At 42.5% G+C, this 18,016-nt stretch overlaps 3 protein-coding genes, 1 long non-coding RNA gene and 1 other non-coding gene across 8 annotated transcripts in view; 3 read left to right on the top strand and 2 right to left on the bottom strand.

Moving 5' to 3' along the window:
• Positions 1–1,760, top strand: part of LOC106808662 (rab11 family-interacting protein 2-like) — a 10,822-nt gene extending 9,062 nt beyond the window's left edge. For all 3 annotated transcript variants that reach the window (XM_014811484.1, XM_014811492.1, XM_014811477.1), the window contains 2 exons: positions 784–955; positions 1,715–1,760. In XM_014811484.1, the coding sequence (XP_014666970.1) occupies positions 784–955; positions 1,715–1,726 (184 nt within the window). In that variant the 3' untranslated portion in view covers positions 1,727–1,760. The remainder of the gene's footprint in view (positions 1–783; positions 956–1,714) is intronic.
• A 5,280-nt stretch (positions 1,761–7,040) lies between these two features.
• LOC106808676 lies at positions 7,041–7,699 on the top strand. The gene is made up of 4 exons (XR_001393800.1): positions 7,041–7,056; positions 7,251–7,298; positions 7,535–7,579; positions 7,677–7,699. It is a non-coding gene; the product is annotated as an uncharacterized LOC106808676 (long non-coding RNA).
• Positions 7,700–7,912: 213 nt separating this feature from the next.
• LOC106808647 (neuronal pentraxin-1-like) overlaps positions 7,913–18,016 on the bottom strand; it is a 14,937-nt gene continuing 4,833 nt past the window's right edge. The window contains exons 3-4 of one of the 2 annotated variants that reach the window (XM_014811455.1): positions 8,587–9,302; positions 7,913–8,140 (exon numbers count right to left, since the gene is read on the bottom strand). In XM_014811455.1, coding sequence (XP_014666941.1) covers positions 8,064–8,140; positions 8,587–9,302 — 793 coding nt within the window. In that variant the 3' untranslated portion in view covers positions 7,913–8,063. Of the gene's footprint in view, positions 8,141–8,251; positions 8,320–8,583; positions 9,303–18,016 lie in introns of those variants that run through there. The other variant, XM_014811463.1, reaches the window with a different exon arrangement.
• On the top strand, positions 10,564–15,893 carry LOC106808638. Its single transcript, XM_014811444.1, has 8 exons — positions 10,564–10,592; positions 11,157–11,329; positions 12,114–12,256; positions 12,456–12,563; positions 12,934–13,105; positions 13,260–13,394; positions 14,115–14,290; positions 14,721–15,893. Exons 1-8 carry the CDS (start codon positions 10,579–10,581, stop codon positions 14,910–14,912), a joined length of 1,113 nt encoding a protein of 370 aa, XP_014666930.1. The 5' UTR covers positions 10,564–10,578; the 3' UTR covers positions 14,913–15,893.
• Trnar-acg lies at positions 13,574–13,646 on the bottom strand. The gene has a single exon. It is a non-coding gene; the product is annotated as a tRNA-Arg (tRNA).

The raw sequence follows: 18,016 nt of genomic DNA, 5'->3' as shown, positions 1-18,016 counted from the left end.
GGTGGGGAAGTGAGTGGCACAGCATCTACACGAGAACTGATACACAGTAATATATGGTGCAGTGTTGGCCTGATGATACGATTGTGGCGTAACACCTTGTGTTTTTACAATTCCAGCTTTCACTCACCGAGTGCCAAATTGCACAATGGCCCAATAGTGGTTGCCAACCTTCGTGGCTAACAGATCAAGCGAAAATCTGTACAAGGCTGTATGTGTCAGCATGTGTATGTGCATTCAAGTCTGCGTATGTGTATGTGTCTGTGTGTAAAACGTGTTGTAGGTACTGCAAATTGCTGTGGCAGTACAAGCCCCTAGCATCAAAATAGTCCCCCACCCCCCATGATGCAAATGCAGGTTTTTCTAGGTCATCTGGCTTGAACATGTGAATGCGCCCTGGGGTGATTGTGGCTGATGGTGTCAGTGCGCTATACTTGTGTCTGCCTGTGGAGTTTGTTTGCAACTGCACGTAGAGCGTGAATACAGTGGACGGGGGAGTTGTCTATTTTAGTAGTAATCAATCTATTGTGGAAAAGGTTTGAATATAAGTAGCGGTGATTGTTAGTAGAAATACACGCGACTCTGCAGTTACTTCCTACTGTCCTTTAAAAGCATTTCATCTATATTATAACATCATTCCATGATATGTTTCCGCCACTTTCGTCGTAAATAGAATCTTTCCGTTGATATATACTGTGTATTATATCAGCTGTCACACGGCCGCATCGCTCACCGATGACGTTTTTCACGGCCAGAAGTGATCACTAGCGCGGTTGTTATACGCAGGTGGGTGGAACTTGGAGGTCGTCATGACAACAAGGACAGCAAGTACCGCGGGGAGCTGGAGGTGCGGCTTACGTGCATCGTGAGAAACCATACGGAGGCGTCTCCCGAGCAAGGCAAGCTGAAGAAGGCCGCAGCAGTCGGCTCTCGATTTTCAACGTCGCCAACAGTGTCGGTGAGCAGTTCGCTTATATATGTTATATATATATATATATATTCGTATTATATTATATTAGTCAGCATTGTCAGCCGTTCCGATTCATGGGTGGACCATGGTCACATCTAGGTACATATCTTAATCACAGTTGAAGTTAAATGCATTGCTTATAGAATAATAGAACTAGTGAATATTCTCTCCCAATTATTTCCTCCATACCTTCCTGCTTGTGAAGTTTTGGGTGGAGTACTGGAAAAAACGAGTTTTACTATTGATTAATCACTTTTGAGTGTAGGAAAATTGATGCTGCTCGTTTAGAAATCGCTGAGTAAATTTTCCCATGTAATGGTGTCGTGCATTAATTGAACTCGGTGCTTCTTTAATGATAGTAGTGACAGCGCAAACAAGCAGAGGTTTACCTAACGTGCCATGCGCAGGCATGCAATTATCCATACCTGTTCTGGTTATACCTACCCACAGCTAACAATACAATTTGGTATCCAAACATATCCTTCTGCCTATTTTCGCACAGATTTCAACCATGCGAGGTGAGCATTTGAAATTATGCTGAAGGTTGTTGCCTGCCCTGATGCAATGATAAATTCAGCTGGCCATGGCTGTACACAATGTTCAGGACCGTGCCTCGCGTAAATTAACTTGGCCCCTGAATATGTGTTGAAAGCATTCTGTGTTCCCTCGTGGAGGGGATTAACGATTAACTATAAGATTGATTAAGCTTATTGTTATCATTGAACTTTATTCTTTTTGTCTACTCAGGGAACAAGCTGAACACTTTGGCAAGGCGGCGCGCCCTCTGTACAAGTGAGTCATGATAACGTGCATGATGCACGGCGAAGTGCAGGATGATGTCATCACACAGGTTGAAGTGGACATGCATCTTCCCTGTTTAGGAAGAAGGTAGCTGGGCATTAGTATCACTATAATTATGACATTTGTTTTCACATGTTTTTTACATCGATTTTCATCCTCTTTTGGATCTAGTTCACTAAATTTTTATTGTTGTTTAAGATCGTAATTTAGTTATTTAATTATTAGCCACGATGACATTTTACTCACTGATTAATTACAGTTAATTGACGCTGAATTGGTTTTTGCAGTCGTGGATCAAGAAAAAGTCAGCCAAGCAAGCGGTGCACCCTTGGTATTCTGACATCACGTCTGGATACCAAAAATGTCAGCCTCAGGAAAAAACATGCTGTCAAAATGGGTAATCAACTGTTTTAAAATACCTTCTAATGATTTTGTCTGAATAGATATATTCTTTTTAAATTTAAATAATTTAAAATTTAAACATTTCAAGTACGCTTAAGATCGTTAGGTCAAATATAATCTTTTTATTTAACAATATTTTGTACACTCGTTTTTTATAGATTTCGTTACGTGTTGATGTTATTGTAGATATTTTTCTCAAATTTTCACCTTTGGCGATGATCTTAAAATTCACGTGAAAAGAGTGCATGGTACCAGCCCCATGGTTTGCAATAGGCTGGCTAAGGGTTTCAGTCACCAAACAATTCGACGTGATCCCATCGATGATATCTGTGGGTTTTATTGTTTTTCACGGCGGAGTAGCAGCCGGACATCATTAGGCGGAGAGTGACGCGAGCCAGGATGTCGCCTGCTCGACCTTGACCGCTTGAAGTCGGCAAAATCCAAGTCGCTAGAGAGGCACAACTCTGACCTATCGGACCGTGGTCGCAGGGCCACCATAGTCGCTTTCCGGGAGAACCTTGTTACGCCAGAGGTAGGTGATAGCTGCACCGTCCAACCAGTCGGCACTGGGCAGAATTTTGCCAACATGTGCCTTCACATTAACTTTCTGTAAACGAACATAGTTGAGGGATCTTCATGGGTGTCTGTTCTTTCATAGGCCTGCTTCTCAAATCGTGTTTTTGCAGGATGTCGGTCGCTGTGGGTCTGTAGGAGACGTGACATTTATGAACAGGAACGTTAGCATAAGATGGCCGTCGACAAGATCCCCAGTTGTTGCCAAGTGAAACAAGAAGAGACGCTTACGCACTCTGGTGGAAGCTGGTATTGTTTTGGTTGCAATCATTATTTCTTACAGTCTCATGTTTTTGCATTTACAGATTTTGTGTTAGATGCGAGATCACCATAGCCATATATTTTCGGAGTAATGGGCGTGTAAAACTCTGTTGTAAAATAGACCAATTCTAAAACAAGGAAAATGTCTGTAAGGTGAAAAATGTATGAGCCAGCCAGGATTTTGGAACCTGGAATCTTCTGATCCGTAGTCAGACCGCGTTATCCGTTGCGCCACTGGCCTTCTTTTTAGTGAAGAATTGGCTTCTCCTTGAAGACTATATGGCTTGACTTACGATAATTTCCATTCTACTCTTATCACATCTGCACAGGCGGGAGCTTAGCTGCTCAATTTGCACTCTGTATTAGGATAACAAGAATAGCAGATTAGCTCTGATCAATTGCCAGCTGTTACTTTGTGCTCGCAATCCATAAACATGTGCTGCTAACATTTTCTATCCTCCTCCTGTCACGCATGACTGATGAATAAAAGTTCTAATCTGTTTTATATGCCAATGTAAGTGTGGCTAAACACAGGTCGTACTTGCTAAGAGCTCGTTGTAGGCTTGGTTTTTCTGAGTTAGCGGTGGATTACGCTTACAACTTATGCTGGCTCACAGGCAGGAGCGTAAGGTTGTGCAAAGAATCCGTGCAGCACAGGTTGTTAATCATCTGTAGTTGTCCGACGATATGCGAATTGACAATTTATTGTTGCTCGGATTATCCGTGCGACAGCACATTCCCTCTAGGCCTATGCGCTCAACTCTTGTAGATTCTGTACGATCGGCACTGCGCGGCTCGTCCCCGCCGAGACCTTCGTGACGGTCCCGCGTGTGTACATGTAGCTTCTCTCACCCCGCTTCGCTGCCGTCTGTAGGTAGCCAGGCGGACATCAACTATGTTCGCGCATCATCTTAGTAGCGATTTCTGAAGAAGTTCTTGAGCGTTTGTTGATGCACCAGATGTCATCGCACATACCAACGCGGTATTGCACACTCTTCAGCCAAGAGCAAGCGGGGTGCCACTAAATACAGCATAGATTATCTTAATCGACTTACGCACAAATATGGGAGGAACCGCCAGTGAGCAGTCGTGCTTGAAATTTACCATTTCGCATTCTCGAAAATGATGAACAATAGACCAGATATCAGTTGTAGATCTGTGTTTTTAGAGCGTGAACGAAGAAATGATTGTGCAACATGGGAGAGGCTCTTTTTGTGCTGTAATTTTTAGATAGTAAAAATTTGGCATCGTAGCAACGAAGATGCAGCACTAGAACAAGACGGTTATGTCATATCATAATATAGTATAGTAGAAATCAAATGAAAAACTCACTAGCCTTCGAATATCAGACAGGCGCTCTATTAGTTTTCATTAAATACATAAAGTACATGGTAAGCTATGGCTTAAGAATGGAAGCCTTCACGAAAGTTCACACGTAAGCTTGTAGAACCAGAAATATAGTGAGATTAATGAAGAATATAAATGCCAGACTCTGCCCTGCCATTATTGCCTTGCATTTAACCATTGCTTATATCGTTCATCACCCTCTTGTCATTAGTTATACTTTGTGTCACTCAGGAGCTCAGTTAAAAGATTCGTGCTGCCACAGTGTTCCAACAATTGAAAAGAGAAAGCTCTAAGCTGTACATGCCCTTGACAGATACATTGACGACCTTCTTGATCAAGGTCATTGAGACCACACCGAGAATTCTGCAAATGGGCAGACGAAAAGAGCGAAAGCCACGAAAGCGCATGCGCGAGCGGCCACCGACTCAATAGTCCTGAATGCAGAGGTATATGTGGAAGCGGAACCTGGTAGTCGTGGAATCAATGCCAGGATCCACATCATTAACAATACTATGCCCTTCGTTTGGATTCTTTCTGGAATTCCAATTCTAATGCTTAGTTTTTTCTCAATGCTTGGCACTCACTTTTTTGCCATCATGCAACACGGTGTGCTAATTCTTATGTCATATTCGTGTCAGCAAAAACGTAAAACATTTTGCAAATGGTTATGGAAGTGACGATGTGAAAACTGCAATAGTCCGCTCCACCCCCTAGCTCCCCATTGATCTCAATATTATAACTCCATAGTGGCGGGCATTTGCAATTTCTCTTCCCATAAAGTACACACTCTGCCCGATATTAGAATATATTATCTGCACCTTGTAACGCCATTCAACGCTCTCACAATACAATTTTCTCCCAAAATATTTCGCGGACGTATTCCTGACTGAAGTGTGCACCAAATCTCTAATGTTTACCCCTTTGTTAACAGCACGCTGTAAAATCTTTCCCTCACCTAATGCGCTCCATTAGGAAGGCACTTAACACTTTTTTGACTGGTAGCTTGTCTATGTATTATTTTTGTATCATTGAAATAACAATATTGTATACTAATATTGAATTGTCTCAGGGCTTTGAGCTCTGTTCTTATGTTAAATCTTTCATCCACAGCCTCAAACAGCTGGAGTGTGTGTTAGTTTTGAATTTACCCAGCTCTTCTATGACAGTATAATATCAACGATAACTTCGTTTCTTTACCTTCTAATAAAAATTTCTATTTCGTACAGATTAGATATATTGCGAATACACTAGAATTAGCGTACGGCGTCAGATCGTAAAACGTCGTGTTTTTACAAACATATTGGTATACATTTAAAATCTGCGAAAACACTATAACGTAGAATATTGTTGTCATGCCTGATGGTTAACAAATTTACTTTGTGTTAGGATTTAGTGCAGGAACAATCAGTGTATAATACTGCCAGTTCACGATCAAATATAAGCAATCTCTACTCCTATATAGTATACACAAATATGCGTTCAACTAGAATAGTACGGAAATTTCAAAATCAGTAGCATAAATATTTGCCACAATTGCACTGCGCAGTGTATTATATTATGTGTATGTAATGTCCATCTTTGATCGTAATAAAGTCAAGGCACATAATGGAACGTATTAAATAAGTCATGTCTTCATTCAGTACGATATTGGAGATTCAGACTACATCATCATATAGATAAATTAACTCCATAATAGTGGTGAATTATTCCAAAGGCCATATTTCATCAGGTGGTTAGTGGTTTCTTAGTTGATCTCGGTAAAGTAGTTGATCGTGTTTAGGTATCGCGTGTTGTCGGTGTATTTTGTCATAGTGTAAAGCCGTAATATTGCACGTCTGGTTGCCGGGGGTCTGTTGTTGGTTGTTGTCTCATGGTACCATTAGTAATCGTTTTCTGGTCCTTGGTTTTGTTTGTATTGTTTCATGTTTCGTACCATAGTATGTTCTGGTCCTTGGGTTGTTGTTTGTTTTTCCAATGTTCGTAACCATAGTAATAGTTCTGCGTTCACTTGGTTTGTTTGTTTTTTCAATGTTTCTGTAACCATAGTAATGAATCCTGGTCCTCTCTCTTAGTTGTTTTGTGCGTTCGTGCGCCATCAGTAATATTTTGGCGCGTGGTCGGTTGTAGTTTGTCGGAGTCAAACACGTCTTGGTCAACCATGTGTAATCTGTGTATTCTGGATAACTGGTGTGGTTCACTCAGTTTGTAATGGCGGGTAAACATAGTAATGTTCTGGTTCTTATGGTTGTTGTTGCTTGTTTCATGGGTACCATCATAGTAATGTATCTGGTTTCCTGGTTCTGTTTTTGTTTTATGTTTCGTTGCCTATAGTAATGTTCTGCGTGTCTATTAGTATGTGTTGATGTTTCATGGTAAACCATAGAACAGTTTCTGGCTTCATCAAGTTGTTGTTTGTTTCATCGGTACACCATAGTAAGTTCTGCGTTCCTTCCTTGTTGTTTGTTTGTATTCGTTTTATGGTTTTTTTTGGCCATAGTAAATGTTCTGGTGTCCTTGGTTTGTCGTCCGTCGTAACCATAGTAAATGTTCTGGTTTCCCAAGTTTGTTGTTGTCTCGCCGTAACCATAGTAATTGTTCTCCGTCCTCAGTTGTTTGTTGTCCTCGCCGTGAACCATTAGTAATGTTCCTGGTTCCTGCGTTGTTGTTGTCTCGCCGTAACTATAGTAAGTCTGGTTCCTCAGTTTGTTGTGTCTCCGCCGTAACCATCAGTAATGTCCTGGTTCCTATGGTTGTTGTTGTCTCGCCGCTAACCATAAGTAATTCTGGTTCCTCAGCTTTTGTTGTCGTCGCCCGTTAACCATAGTAATTGTTCGTGGTTCCTCCAGTTGGTTGTTATCTTCCGTCACCGTTAACCATAGTAATGTCTCGTTCCTCTCAGTTGTTGTTGTCTCGGTCTAACCATAGTAATGTTCTGGTTCCTCAGGTTGTTGTGTTGTCTCGCCGCTAACCATCAGTAATGTTCCTGGTACCTCAGTTGTTGTTGTCTCGCCTGTATACCGATAGTACAATGTTCTGGTTCCTCAGTTTGTTGTCTCGCCGCGTAACCATAGTAATGTTCTGCGTTCCTCAGTGTTGTTGTCCTCGCCGTAACAATAGTAAATGTTCTGGTTCTCATTGTTTGTTGTCTCGGCCGTTAACCATATGAATGTTCTGGTTCATCAGTTGTTGTTGTCTCGCCGTAACAATAGTAATGTTCTGGTTCCTCAAGTGCGGTGTTGGGTTGTCTCGCCGTAACCATAGTATGTTCTGTCCTCCAGTTGCTTGTGGTCTCGCCTAACCATAGTATGCGTTTTCGGTTCCTCAGTTGTTGTTGTTCTCCGCCAGTAACCATAGTAAGTTTCTGGTTCCTCAGTTGTTTTAGTCTCGCCGTAACCATAGTAATTGTTCTGGTTCCTCAGTTGTTGTTTGCTCGCCTGTAACCATAAGTAATGTTCTGGTCCTCAGTTGTTTGTTGTCTCGCCGTAACCATAGTAGTTCTCGGTTCCTTGGTTTGTTGTTTGTCTCGCCGTAACCATAGTAATGTTCTGGTTCCTCAGTGTGTGTTGTCTCGCCCGTAACCATAGTAATGTTCTGGTTCCTCAGTTGTTGTTGTCTCGCCGTAACCATAGTAATGTTCTGGTTCCTCAGTTGTTGTTGTCTCGCCGTAACCATAGTAATGTTCTGGTTCCTCAGTTGTTGTTTGTCTCGCTCGCTAACCATAGTAATGTTTCTGGTTCCTTGGTTGTTGTATGTCTCGCGCGTAACCATAGTAATGTTCTGGTTCCTCAGTTGTTGTTGTCTCGCCAGTAACCATAGTAATGTTCTGGTTCCTCGTTGTTGTTGTCTCGCCGTAACCATAGTAAATGTTCTGGTTCCTCAGTTGTTGTTGTCTCGCCGTAACATAGTAATGTTCTGGTTCCTCACGTTGTTGTTGTCTCGCCGTAACCATTAGTAATGTTCTGGTTCCTTTGGTTGCTTGTTTGTGCTGCGCCAGTAACCATAAGGTAATTGTTCTGGTTCCTCATGTGTTGCTTGTCTCGCCCGTAACCATAAATGTATCGCCGTTCCTTGGTTGTTGTTGTCTCGATCGTCAGCGTAACCCATAGTTAATGTTTCTCGGTTCCTCAGTTGTTGTTTCTCGTCGTAACCATAGTAATGTGGTCTGCGTTCCTCAGTTGTCTGTGTTTGGGCCTGCGCCGAACCATAGTAATTGTTTCTTGGTTACCTCAGTTCAGTTGTTGTTGTTGTTCCCGCATGGCTGTAATAGTGGTAACGCTCTGGCAGCGTTACATGTACTGCAGGCGTGTAATCATGCTCCACGTTGCCAGTAGTTGCTGCTCGATATCTTGGGTGAGGACTAGCCGATGCCCTTGCAGCACTTCTAGACGGTTGTATTGGTTGATACGCTCGCGATATTTTCACAGTATTTGCCGGCAGTACTGATGGTCCACCCCTTCGCGATAACTTCACAGTGGCTGGTGGTGGTGGTGTCCGATAAGGTTCCGGCGACGCCTTCGCTGTTGTCGCCTGCGGTAGTGTTGGGGGATCCGTCTTTGTCGCTCCGTTGGTGCACGGATGCGAAGATGGCCGAATGACGGCCACGCTGCCGTGGACGTCGGCGAGGATGTCGCTCCAGGCGAGCACGTCGCCGCGGTTAGTGCAGGCTGCGCGTACGGTCGCCACGTCGTGTGCCGTCAGGGACCGCCCGAAGATGTTCAGGTCGCTGATGGAGCCGACGAAGCTCTGCGTCGGATCGAGTCCGCCGCCGACGACGTCCTGCTCCTGTCCGAGAACGAGCGTGCCGCCGCTGCGCAGACGACCGTTAGGGTGCAGCGCGATGCCTTGCTTCACCAGGCTGCCGTCGATGTAGATCGCCCAGCGGCCGGCGACCCTTCTCCACAGCACGCATGCGTGGTGCCACTGTCCGTCCCGCAGCTCAACGGACACTTCCCTGGCAGGAGGAAAAGCAACGAGCGTGAGCAACAGTGAACGACAGTGAATGACAGTGAACGACAGTGACCCAAGATATCAATGTATTATCAAAATGGATAACGTCGATCGGCGTCGTGCTTCCTGACAATTTTATCTTTTGGATCTTTTTTTATATTGAATCAATTAAATAACGATTTTATAATCTTAATAATCGTTTACATTTTTATCGCGAAAAGGCCTTGGGAGATTTACGCAGTTAAAAATCTGCGTGCTGTGCGTGTATACTCTGTACCGTGGCACAGGAGCAACACGGGAGGGCCCACATAGGAGTGCTCACGTACGATTTTCGTTTTTACGTGCTTTTCATGAATTTAAGCATTCACTATAGCTGCTGTATATCATATTATTTAATTAAATCTGTATTCATACCGAGTCAAAATAGTGAAGTTGTTATTGCGTATAACACAAACAACAACAACAGCAACTGTCAACAACAACAACAACAACAACAACAACAGTAGGAGGAGCAACAGCAGCAGCAGTAGTAGGAGCAACTGCTAGTAGTAGTAGTAGTAGTAGTCAGTGGCGCCCGCATAGAAGCATAGAAGCACTGGAAGTCAGTACAGCAACTGACGGAAAGCACAGTGCTTCCAGTAAATTTTGGGTTAAAAAATTTTGTTCCTAAATCTCTCTCGCAAGACTCACCAGATTGCATTTCCATACGTCTACCATTCAAAAATTCCCACGGGGGGCATGCCCCCAGACCCCCCTAGCATGCAGCGCGCCTACGGCGCTTGCTTTTTATTATCAGAGGATTTTATCCTTCTGTGCTTCTACTTTCTTAAGACCTGTGGGCGCCAGTGGTAGTAGTAGTAGTAGCAGTAGCAGTAGCAGTAGCAGTAGTAGAGAGATGAGATAGTGCGTGAGTGAGAGAGAGGGAGGCATGAGCGATTGGGTGGGTGTTTGGGTTTGGATGGGTGAGTCGGTGAGTGAGTGACTGAGTAAGCGATTGGGTAGGTGTGTGGGTTTGGGTGGTTGAGTGAGTGAGTGAGTGAGAGTGGGTGAATGAGGGAATAAGTGAGAAGGTGGGGAAGTGAGTGGCACAGCATCTACACGAGAACTGATACACAGTAATATATGGTGCAGTGTTGGCCTGATGATACGATTGTGGCGTAACACCTTGTGTTTTTACAATTCCAGCTTTCACTCACCCGAGTGCCAAATTGCACAATGGCCCAATAGTGGTTGCCAACCTTCGTGGCTAACAGATCAAGCGAAAATCTGTACAAGGCTGTATGTGTCAGCATGTGTATGTGCATTCAAGTCTGCGTATGTGTATGTGTCTGTGTGTAAAACGTGTTGTAGGTACTGCCAAATTGCTGTGGCAGTACAAGCCCCTAGCATCAAAATAGTCCCCCACCCCCCATGATGCAAATGCAGGTTTTTCTAGGTCATCTGGGCTTGAACATGTGAATGCGCCCTGGGGTGATTGTGGCTGATGGTGTCAGTGCGCTATACTTGTGTCTGCCTGTGGAGTTCGTTTGCAACTGCACGTAGAGCGCGAATACAGTGGGACGCGGGAGTTGTCTATTTTAGTAGTAATCAATCTATTGTGGAAAAGGTTTGAATATAAGTAGCAGTGATTGTTAGTAGAAATACACGCGACTCTGCAGTTACTTCCTACTGTCCTTTAAAAGCATTTCATCTATAATATTATAACATCATTCCATGATATGTTTCCGCCACTTTCGTCGTAAATAGAATCTTTCCGTTTGATAATAACTGTGATTAATCAGCTGTCACACGGCCGCATCGCTCACCGATGACGTTTTTCACGGCCAGAAGTGATCACTAGCGCGGTTGTTATACGCAGGTGGGTGGAACTTGGAGGTCGTCATGACAACAAGGACAGCAAGTACCGCGGGGAGCTGGAGGTGCGGCTTACGTGCATCGTGAGAAACCATACGGAGGCGTCTCCCGAGCAAGGCAAGCTGAAGAAGGCCGCAGCAGTCGGCTCCTCGATTTTCAACGTCGCCAACAGTGTCGGTGAGCAGTTCGCTTATATATGTTATATATATATATATATATATATATATATATATATATATATATTCGTATTATATTATATTAGTCAGCATTGTCAGCCGTTCCGATTCATGGGTGGACCATGGTCACATCTAGGTACATATCTTAATCACAGTTCAAGTTAAATGCATTGCTTATAGAATAATAGAACTAGTGAATATTCTCTCCCAATTATTTCCTCCATACCTTCCTGCTTGTGAAGTTTTGGGGTGAGAGTACTGGAAAAAACGAGTTTTACTATTGATTAATCACTTTTGAGTGTAGGAAAATTGATGCTGCTCGTTTAGAAATCGCTGAGTAAATTTTCCCATGTAATGGTGTCGTGCATTAATTGAACTCGGTGCTTCTTTAATGATAGTAGTGACAGCGCAAACAAGCAGAGGTTTACCTAACGTGCCATGCTGCAGGCATGCAATTATCCATACCTGTTCTGGTTATACCTACCCACAGCTAACAATACAATTTGGTATCCAAACATTCCTTCTGCCTATTTGTCGACAGATTTCAACCATGCGAGGTGACATTTGAAATTATGCTGAAGGTTGTTGCCTGCCCTGATGCAATGATAAATTCAGCTGGCCATGGCTGTACACAATGTTCAGGACCGTGCCTCCGTAAATTAACCTTGGCCCCTGAATATGTGTTGAAAGCATTCTGTGTTCCCTCGTGGAGGGGATTACGATTAACTATAAGATTGATTAAGCTTATTGTTATCATTGAACTTTATTCTTTTTTGCCTACTCAGGGAACAAGCTGAACACTTTGGCAAGGCGGGCGGCGCCCTCTGTACAAGTGAGTCATGATAACGTGCATGATGCACGGGAAGTGCAGGATGATGTCATCACACAGGTTGAAGATGGACATGCATCTTCCCTGTTCAGGAAGAAGGTAGATGTGTATTAATAATCACTATAATTATGACATTTGTTTTCACATGTTTTTTACATCGATTTTCATCCTCTTTTGGATTCTAGTTCACTAAATTTTTATTGTTGTTTAGAATCGTAATTTAGTTATTTAATTATTAGCCCACGATGACATTTTACTTACTGATTACAGTTGATTGACGCTGAATTGGTTTTTGCAGTCGTGGATCAAGAAAAAGTCAGCCAAGCAAGCGGTGCCCCCTGTGGTATCTGACATCAGTCTGGATACCAAAAATGTCAGCTCAGGAAAAAACATGCTGTCAAAATGGGTAAATCAACTGTTTTAAAATACCTTCTAATGATTTTGTCTGATAGATATATTCTTTTTAAATTTAAAAGAATTTAAAATTTAAACATTTCAAGTACGACTTAAGATCGTAGGTCAAATACTAATCTTTTTTATTTAACAATATTTTGTACACTCGTTTTTTATAGATTTCGTTACATGTTGATGTTATTGTAGATATTTTTCTCAAATTTTCACCTTTGCGATGATCTTAAAATTCACGTGAAAAGAGTGCATGGTACCAGGACCCCCATGGTTTGCAATAGGCTGGCTAAGGGTTTCAGTCACCAAACAATTCGACGTGATCCCATCGATGATATCTGTGGGTTTTATTGTTTTTCACGGCGGAGTAGCAGCCGGACATCATTAGGCGGAGAGTGAGCGAGCACAGGATGTCGCTGCTCGACCTGACGCGCTTGAAGTCGGCAAAATCCAAGTCGCTAGAGAGGCACAACTCTGACCTATCGGACCGTGGTCGCAGGGCCACCATAGTCGGCTTTCCGGGAGAACCTTGTTACGCCAGAGGTAGGTGATAGCTGCACCGTCCAACCAGTCAGCACTGGGCAGAATTTTGCCAACATGTGCTTCAACATTAACTTTCTGTAAACGAACATAGTTGAGGGGATCTTCATGGGTGTCTGTTCTTTCATGGCCTGCTTCTCAAATCGTGTTTTTGCAGGAGTCGGTCGCTGTGGGTCTGTAGGAGACGTGACATTTATGAACAGGAACGTTAGCAAAGATGGCCGTCGACAAGATCCCCAGTCTTGCCAAGTGAAACCAAGAAGAGAACGCTTACGCACTCTGGTGGAAGCTGGTATTGTTTTGGTTGCAATCATTATTTCTTACAGTCTCATGTTTTTGCATTTACAGATTTTGTGTTAGATGCGAGATCGCCATAGCCATATATTTTCGGAGTAATGGGATGGTGTAAAACTCTGTTGTAAAATAGACCAATTCTAAAACAAGGAAAATGTCTGTAAGGGGAAAAATGTATGAGCCAGCCAGGATTTGAACCTGGAATCTTCTGATCCGTAGTCAGACGCGTTATCCGTTGCGCCACTGGCTCTTCTTTAGTGAAAGATTGGCTTCTCCTTGAAGACTATATGGCTTGACTCGATAAATTTCCATTCTACTCTTATCACATCTGCACAGGCGGGAGCTTAGCTGCTCAATTGCCTCTGTATTAGGGATAACAAGAATAGCAGATTAGCTCTGATCAATTGCCAGCTGTTACTTTGTGCTCCGCAATCCATAAACATGTGCTGCTAACATTTTCTATCCTCCTCCTGTCACGCATGACTGATGGAATAAAAGTCTAATCTGTTTTATATGCAATGTAAGTGTGGCTAAACACAGGTCGTACTTGCTAAGAGCTCGTTTGAGGTTGGTTTTCTGAGTTAGCGTGGATTACGCTCACAACTTATGCGCTCACAGGCAGCGAGCGTAAGGTTGTGGCAAAGAATCCGTGCAGCACAGGTTGTTAATCATCTGTAGTTGTCCGACGATATGCGAATTGGCAATTTATTGTTTGTAGGTGCCAGGCGACATTCACTATGTTCGGCATCTAGTAGCGATTCTGAAGAAGTTCTGAGGTTGGTTGATGCACCAGATGTCACGCATACCAACGCGTTTGCACACTTTCAGCAAGAGCAAGCGGTGCCACTAATACCAGATGAGATTATATCGACTTACGCCAATATGGGGAGAGAGGTGCTTGAAATTTTTACCTTCGATTCTCGAAATGAGAACAATTGACCAGAATCATTGTAGATCTGTGGTTTTAGATCGTGAACGAAGAAATTGTGCAACATTGGAGAGGCTCTGTGTGTAATTTTTGTTAGTAAAAATTGGCATCTAGCAACGAGATGCATCACTAGAATAACAGGTTTGTCTATCATATATAGTATAGTAGAAATCAATGAAAACTCCTGCTTCGAATATAGAGGGCTCTATAGTTTTATTAAATACATAAAGTATGGTAGTATGGCTAAGAATGGAGCCTTCAAAATTCAAGTAAGCTGTGAACCAGAATATAGTGAGGATTATGAAGATATAATGCAGAATCTGCCCTGCATTATTCCTGCATTTAACATCTTTATATCGTTCATCCCCTTGTCATTTTGTTATTTGTGTCACTCAGGAGCTGTTAAAGATCGTGTGCCACCAGTGGTCCACCATTGAAAAGAAAGCTAAGCTGGTACATGCCCTTGAAGACTACATTGACGACCTTCTTGTCAAGGTCATTGAGACCACACCGAGAATTCTGCAAATGGCAGACGAAAAGACGAAAGCCACGAAAGCGCATGCGGAGCGGCACCACTCAATAGTCTGAATGCAGAGGTATATGGAAGGGAACCTGGAGTCGTGGATCAATGCAGGATCCACATCATTAACAAATCGCCCCTTGTTTGCGATTCTTTCGGAATCAATTCTAAATGCTTGTTTTTTTCTCAATGCTGGCACTAACTTTGCCATCATGCACACGGTGTAATCTTATGTCATTGTGTAGCAAAAACGTAAAACATTTGCAATGGTTATGGAAGTGACGATGTGAACTGCAATAGTCGCCTCCACCCTAGCTCATTGATCTCAATTATAATCATGTGGCGGGATTTGCATTTTTCTTCCATAATAGTACAACCACTCTGCATATTAATATTACTGCACCTTGGTACCCCTATTCACGCCTCTCACAATCACAATTTTTTCCCCAAAATATTTCGCAGGTTTCTGGCTGAAGTGTGCACCAATGTCTAATGTTTACCCCTTGTAACAGCAGCTGTAATTTTCTCAACCTAATGCTCCCATCTTGGGAAGGCACTTAACACTTTTTGACTGGTAGCTTGTCTATTTATTATTTTTGTATCTTGAAATAAATATTGTATACTAATATTGAATTGTCTCAGGGCTTTGAGTCTGTTAATATGTTAAATCTTTACTCACACCTCAACAGCTGTGAGTGTGTGTAGTTTTGATTACCCCAGTTTTCTATGAACATATATATCAACATAACTCGTTCTTTACTTCTATACATAAATTTATTTCTTACAATTAGATATATTGCGAATACACTAGATATTAGGTACGGGTCAGATCGTAAACGTGTGTTTTACAAACAATATTGTATTTACAATTTAAATATTCTGCGCAAAACACTATAACGTAGAATATTTGTCATGCTGATGGTTAACAAATTTAACTTTTGTTAGATTTAGTGCAGGAACAATCAGTTATAATATTGCCAGTTCCATCAAATATAAGCATATCTACTCCTATAGTATACACGTGCATGGTTCACTGATAGTACGAAATTTCATCAGTAGCATAAATATTTGCCACAATGCACTGCGTCCTGAACAAATGCACTGCGCAGTGTATATTATGTGTAGTATGTCACATTTGATCGTAATAAAGTCAAGGCAAATGAACGTATAAATAAGTCATGTGCTTCATTCAGTACGATATTGGAATGTCAGATACATCACATATAGATAAATTACTCCTAATAGTGGTGAATTATTCCAAGGCCATATTCATCATGTGTTAGTGGTTTCTTAGTTGATCTGGTAAAGTAGTGATCGTGTTTAGGTATCGTGGTTGTCGTTTTGTCGTGGTAGCCGTAGTATTGACCTGGTTCCTCTGTTGTTGTTGTTGTCTCATGGTAACCATAGTAATGTTCTGGTTCCTTGGTTGTTGTTGTTGTCAATAAAATGGTTACGGCCGGAGACAACAACAACCTGAGGAACCAGAACATTACTTCTAATGGTTACGGCGAGACAACAAACAACTGCAGGAACCCGAAACATTACTATGGTTACGCGCGAGACAACACACCAACTGAGAACCAGAAGCATTTACTATGGTTAGCGCGAGCGACGAACAAACAACCAACTAGGCAACCAAACATTACGAATTAGGTTACGGCGAGGACAATACAACAACTGAAGGAACCAGAAATCATGGATTGTTACGGCGACGACAACAACAATGGAGGAACCAGAACATTACTATGGTACGGCGACGACAACAACAACTGGTAGGCAGACCAAAACATTACATGATGGTACGGCGAGGACAACAAAACTGAGGAACCAGAAGCATTACTATGGTTACGGCGAGAAAATGACAAATTCTCATTGTACCAGAAGACAAACTGAGGACGCAGTAACATTACTATGGTTCGGCGAACAAACAACAACTGAGAACCAGAACATTACTATGTTACGGGCGAGACACAACAAACTGAGAAGCCAGAACATTAACTATGGTTACCGGCGAGACAGAACAACAATGAGGAACCAGAAACATTACTATGGTTTGACGGCGAACGACAACATACAACTGAAGGAACGCAGAACATTTACTATGGTTACGGCGAGACAACAACAAACTGAGGAACCAGAACATTTACTATGTTACGGCTGAGACAATTCACAACTGAAGGAACCGGAACATACTATGGTTACGACGAGACAGAGCACAATGAGCGCAGCCAAGAACATTGACTATGGTTTTACAGGCGAGGCAAGCACAACTAGACGGAACGCAGAACATTACTATGGTACGGCGAGCAACAACAAACTGAGGAACCAGAACATTACTACTGGTTACGAGCGAGATACAAACAACCAACTGAGGAACAGAACATTACTATGGTATAGCGGCGAGACAACAACAACTGAGGAAACCAGATAACTTACCTATGGTTACGGCGAGACAACAACAACCAGCGAACCCAGAAACAATTACTATGGGTTACGGACGTAGACAACAACAACTGAGGAATCCAGAACATCTACATGGCTTACGGCGAGGACAACAACTGAGGAACCAGAACATTACTATGGTTACGACGAGACGACAACCCAAGGAACCAGAACATTACTATGGCAACGAACATAAAACAACAACAACCAAGGAACCAGAACATTACTATGGTTACCATGAACAACAACAACTGATGAACCAGAAACATTACTATGGTTACCATGAAACAACAACAACAACCAAGAACCAGAACATTACTATGGCAACGAACATAAAACAACAACAACAAGGAACCAGAACATTACTATGGTTACCATGAAACAACAACAACAACCAAAAGAACAGAACATTACTATGTTTACCCCCATACAACTACTGATGAACCAAGTTATCCAGAATACAAGTACAATGGTTACCAAGACGTGTTTGACCCGACAACTACAACCGACCACCCCAAATATTACTATGCGCACCACCACAAAACAACAAGAGAGGGACCCAGATCATTACTATGGTTACGAAACATGAAACAACAACAACCAAGGAACCAGAACATTACTATGGTTACGAACATGAAACAACAACAACCAAGGAACCAGAACATTACTATGGTTACGAACATGAAACAACAACAACCAAGGAACCAGAACATTACTATGGTTACCATGA

The sequence above is a fragment of the Priapulus caudatus genome, unplaced genomic scaffold (assembly GCF_000485595.1).
Source record: "Priapulus caudatus unplaced genomic scaffold, Priapulus_caudatus-5.0.1 Scaffold13, whole genome shotgun sequence".
In the NCBI taxonomy this organism is placed as follows: Eukaryota; Metazoa; Priapulida; class Priapulimorpha; order Priapulimorphida; family Priapulidae; genus Priapulus; species Priapulus caudatus.
The sequence above is the reverse complement of the archived record's forward strand: the minus strand, read 5'-3'. Positions and strand labels throughout refer to the sequence as shown.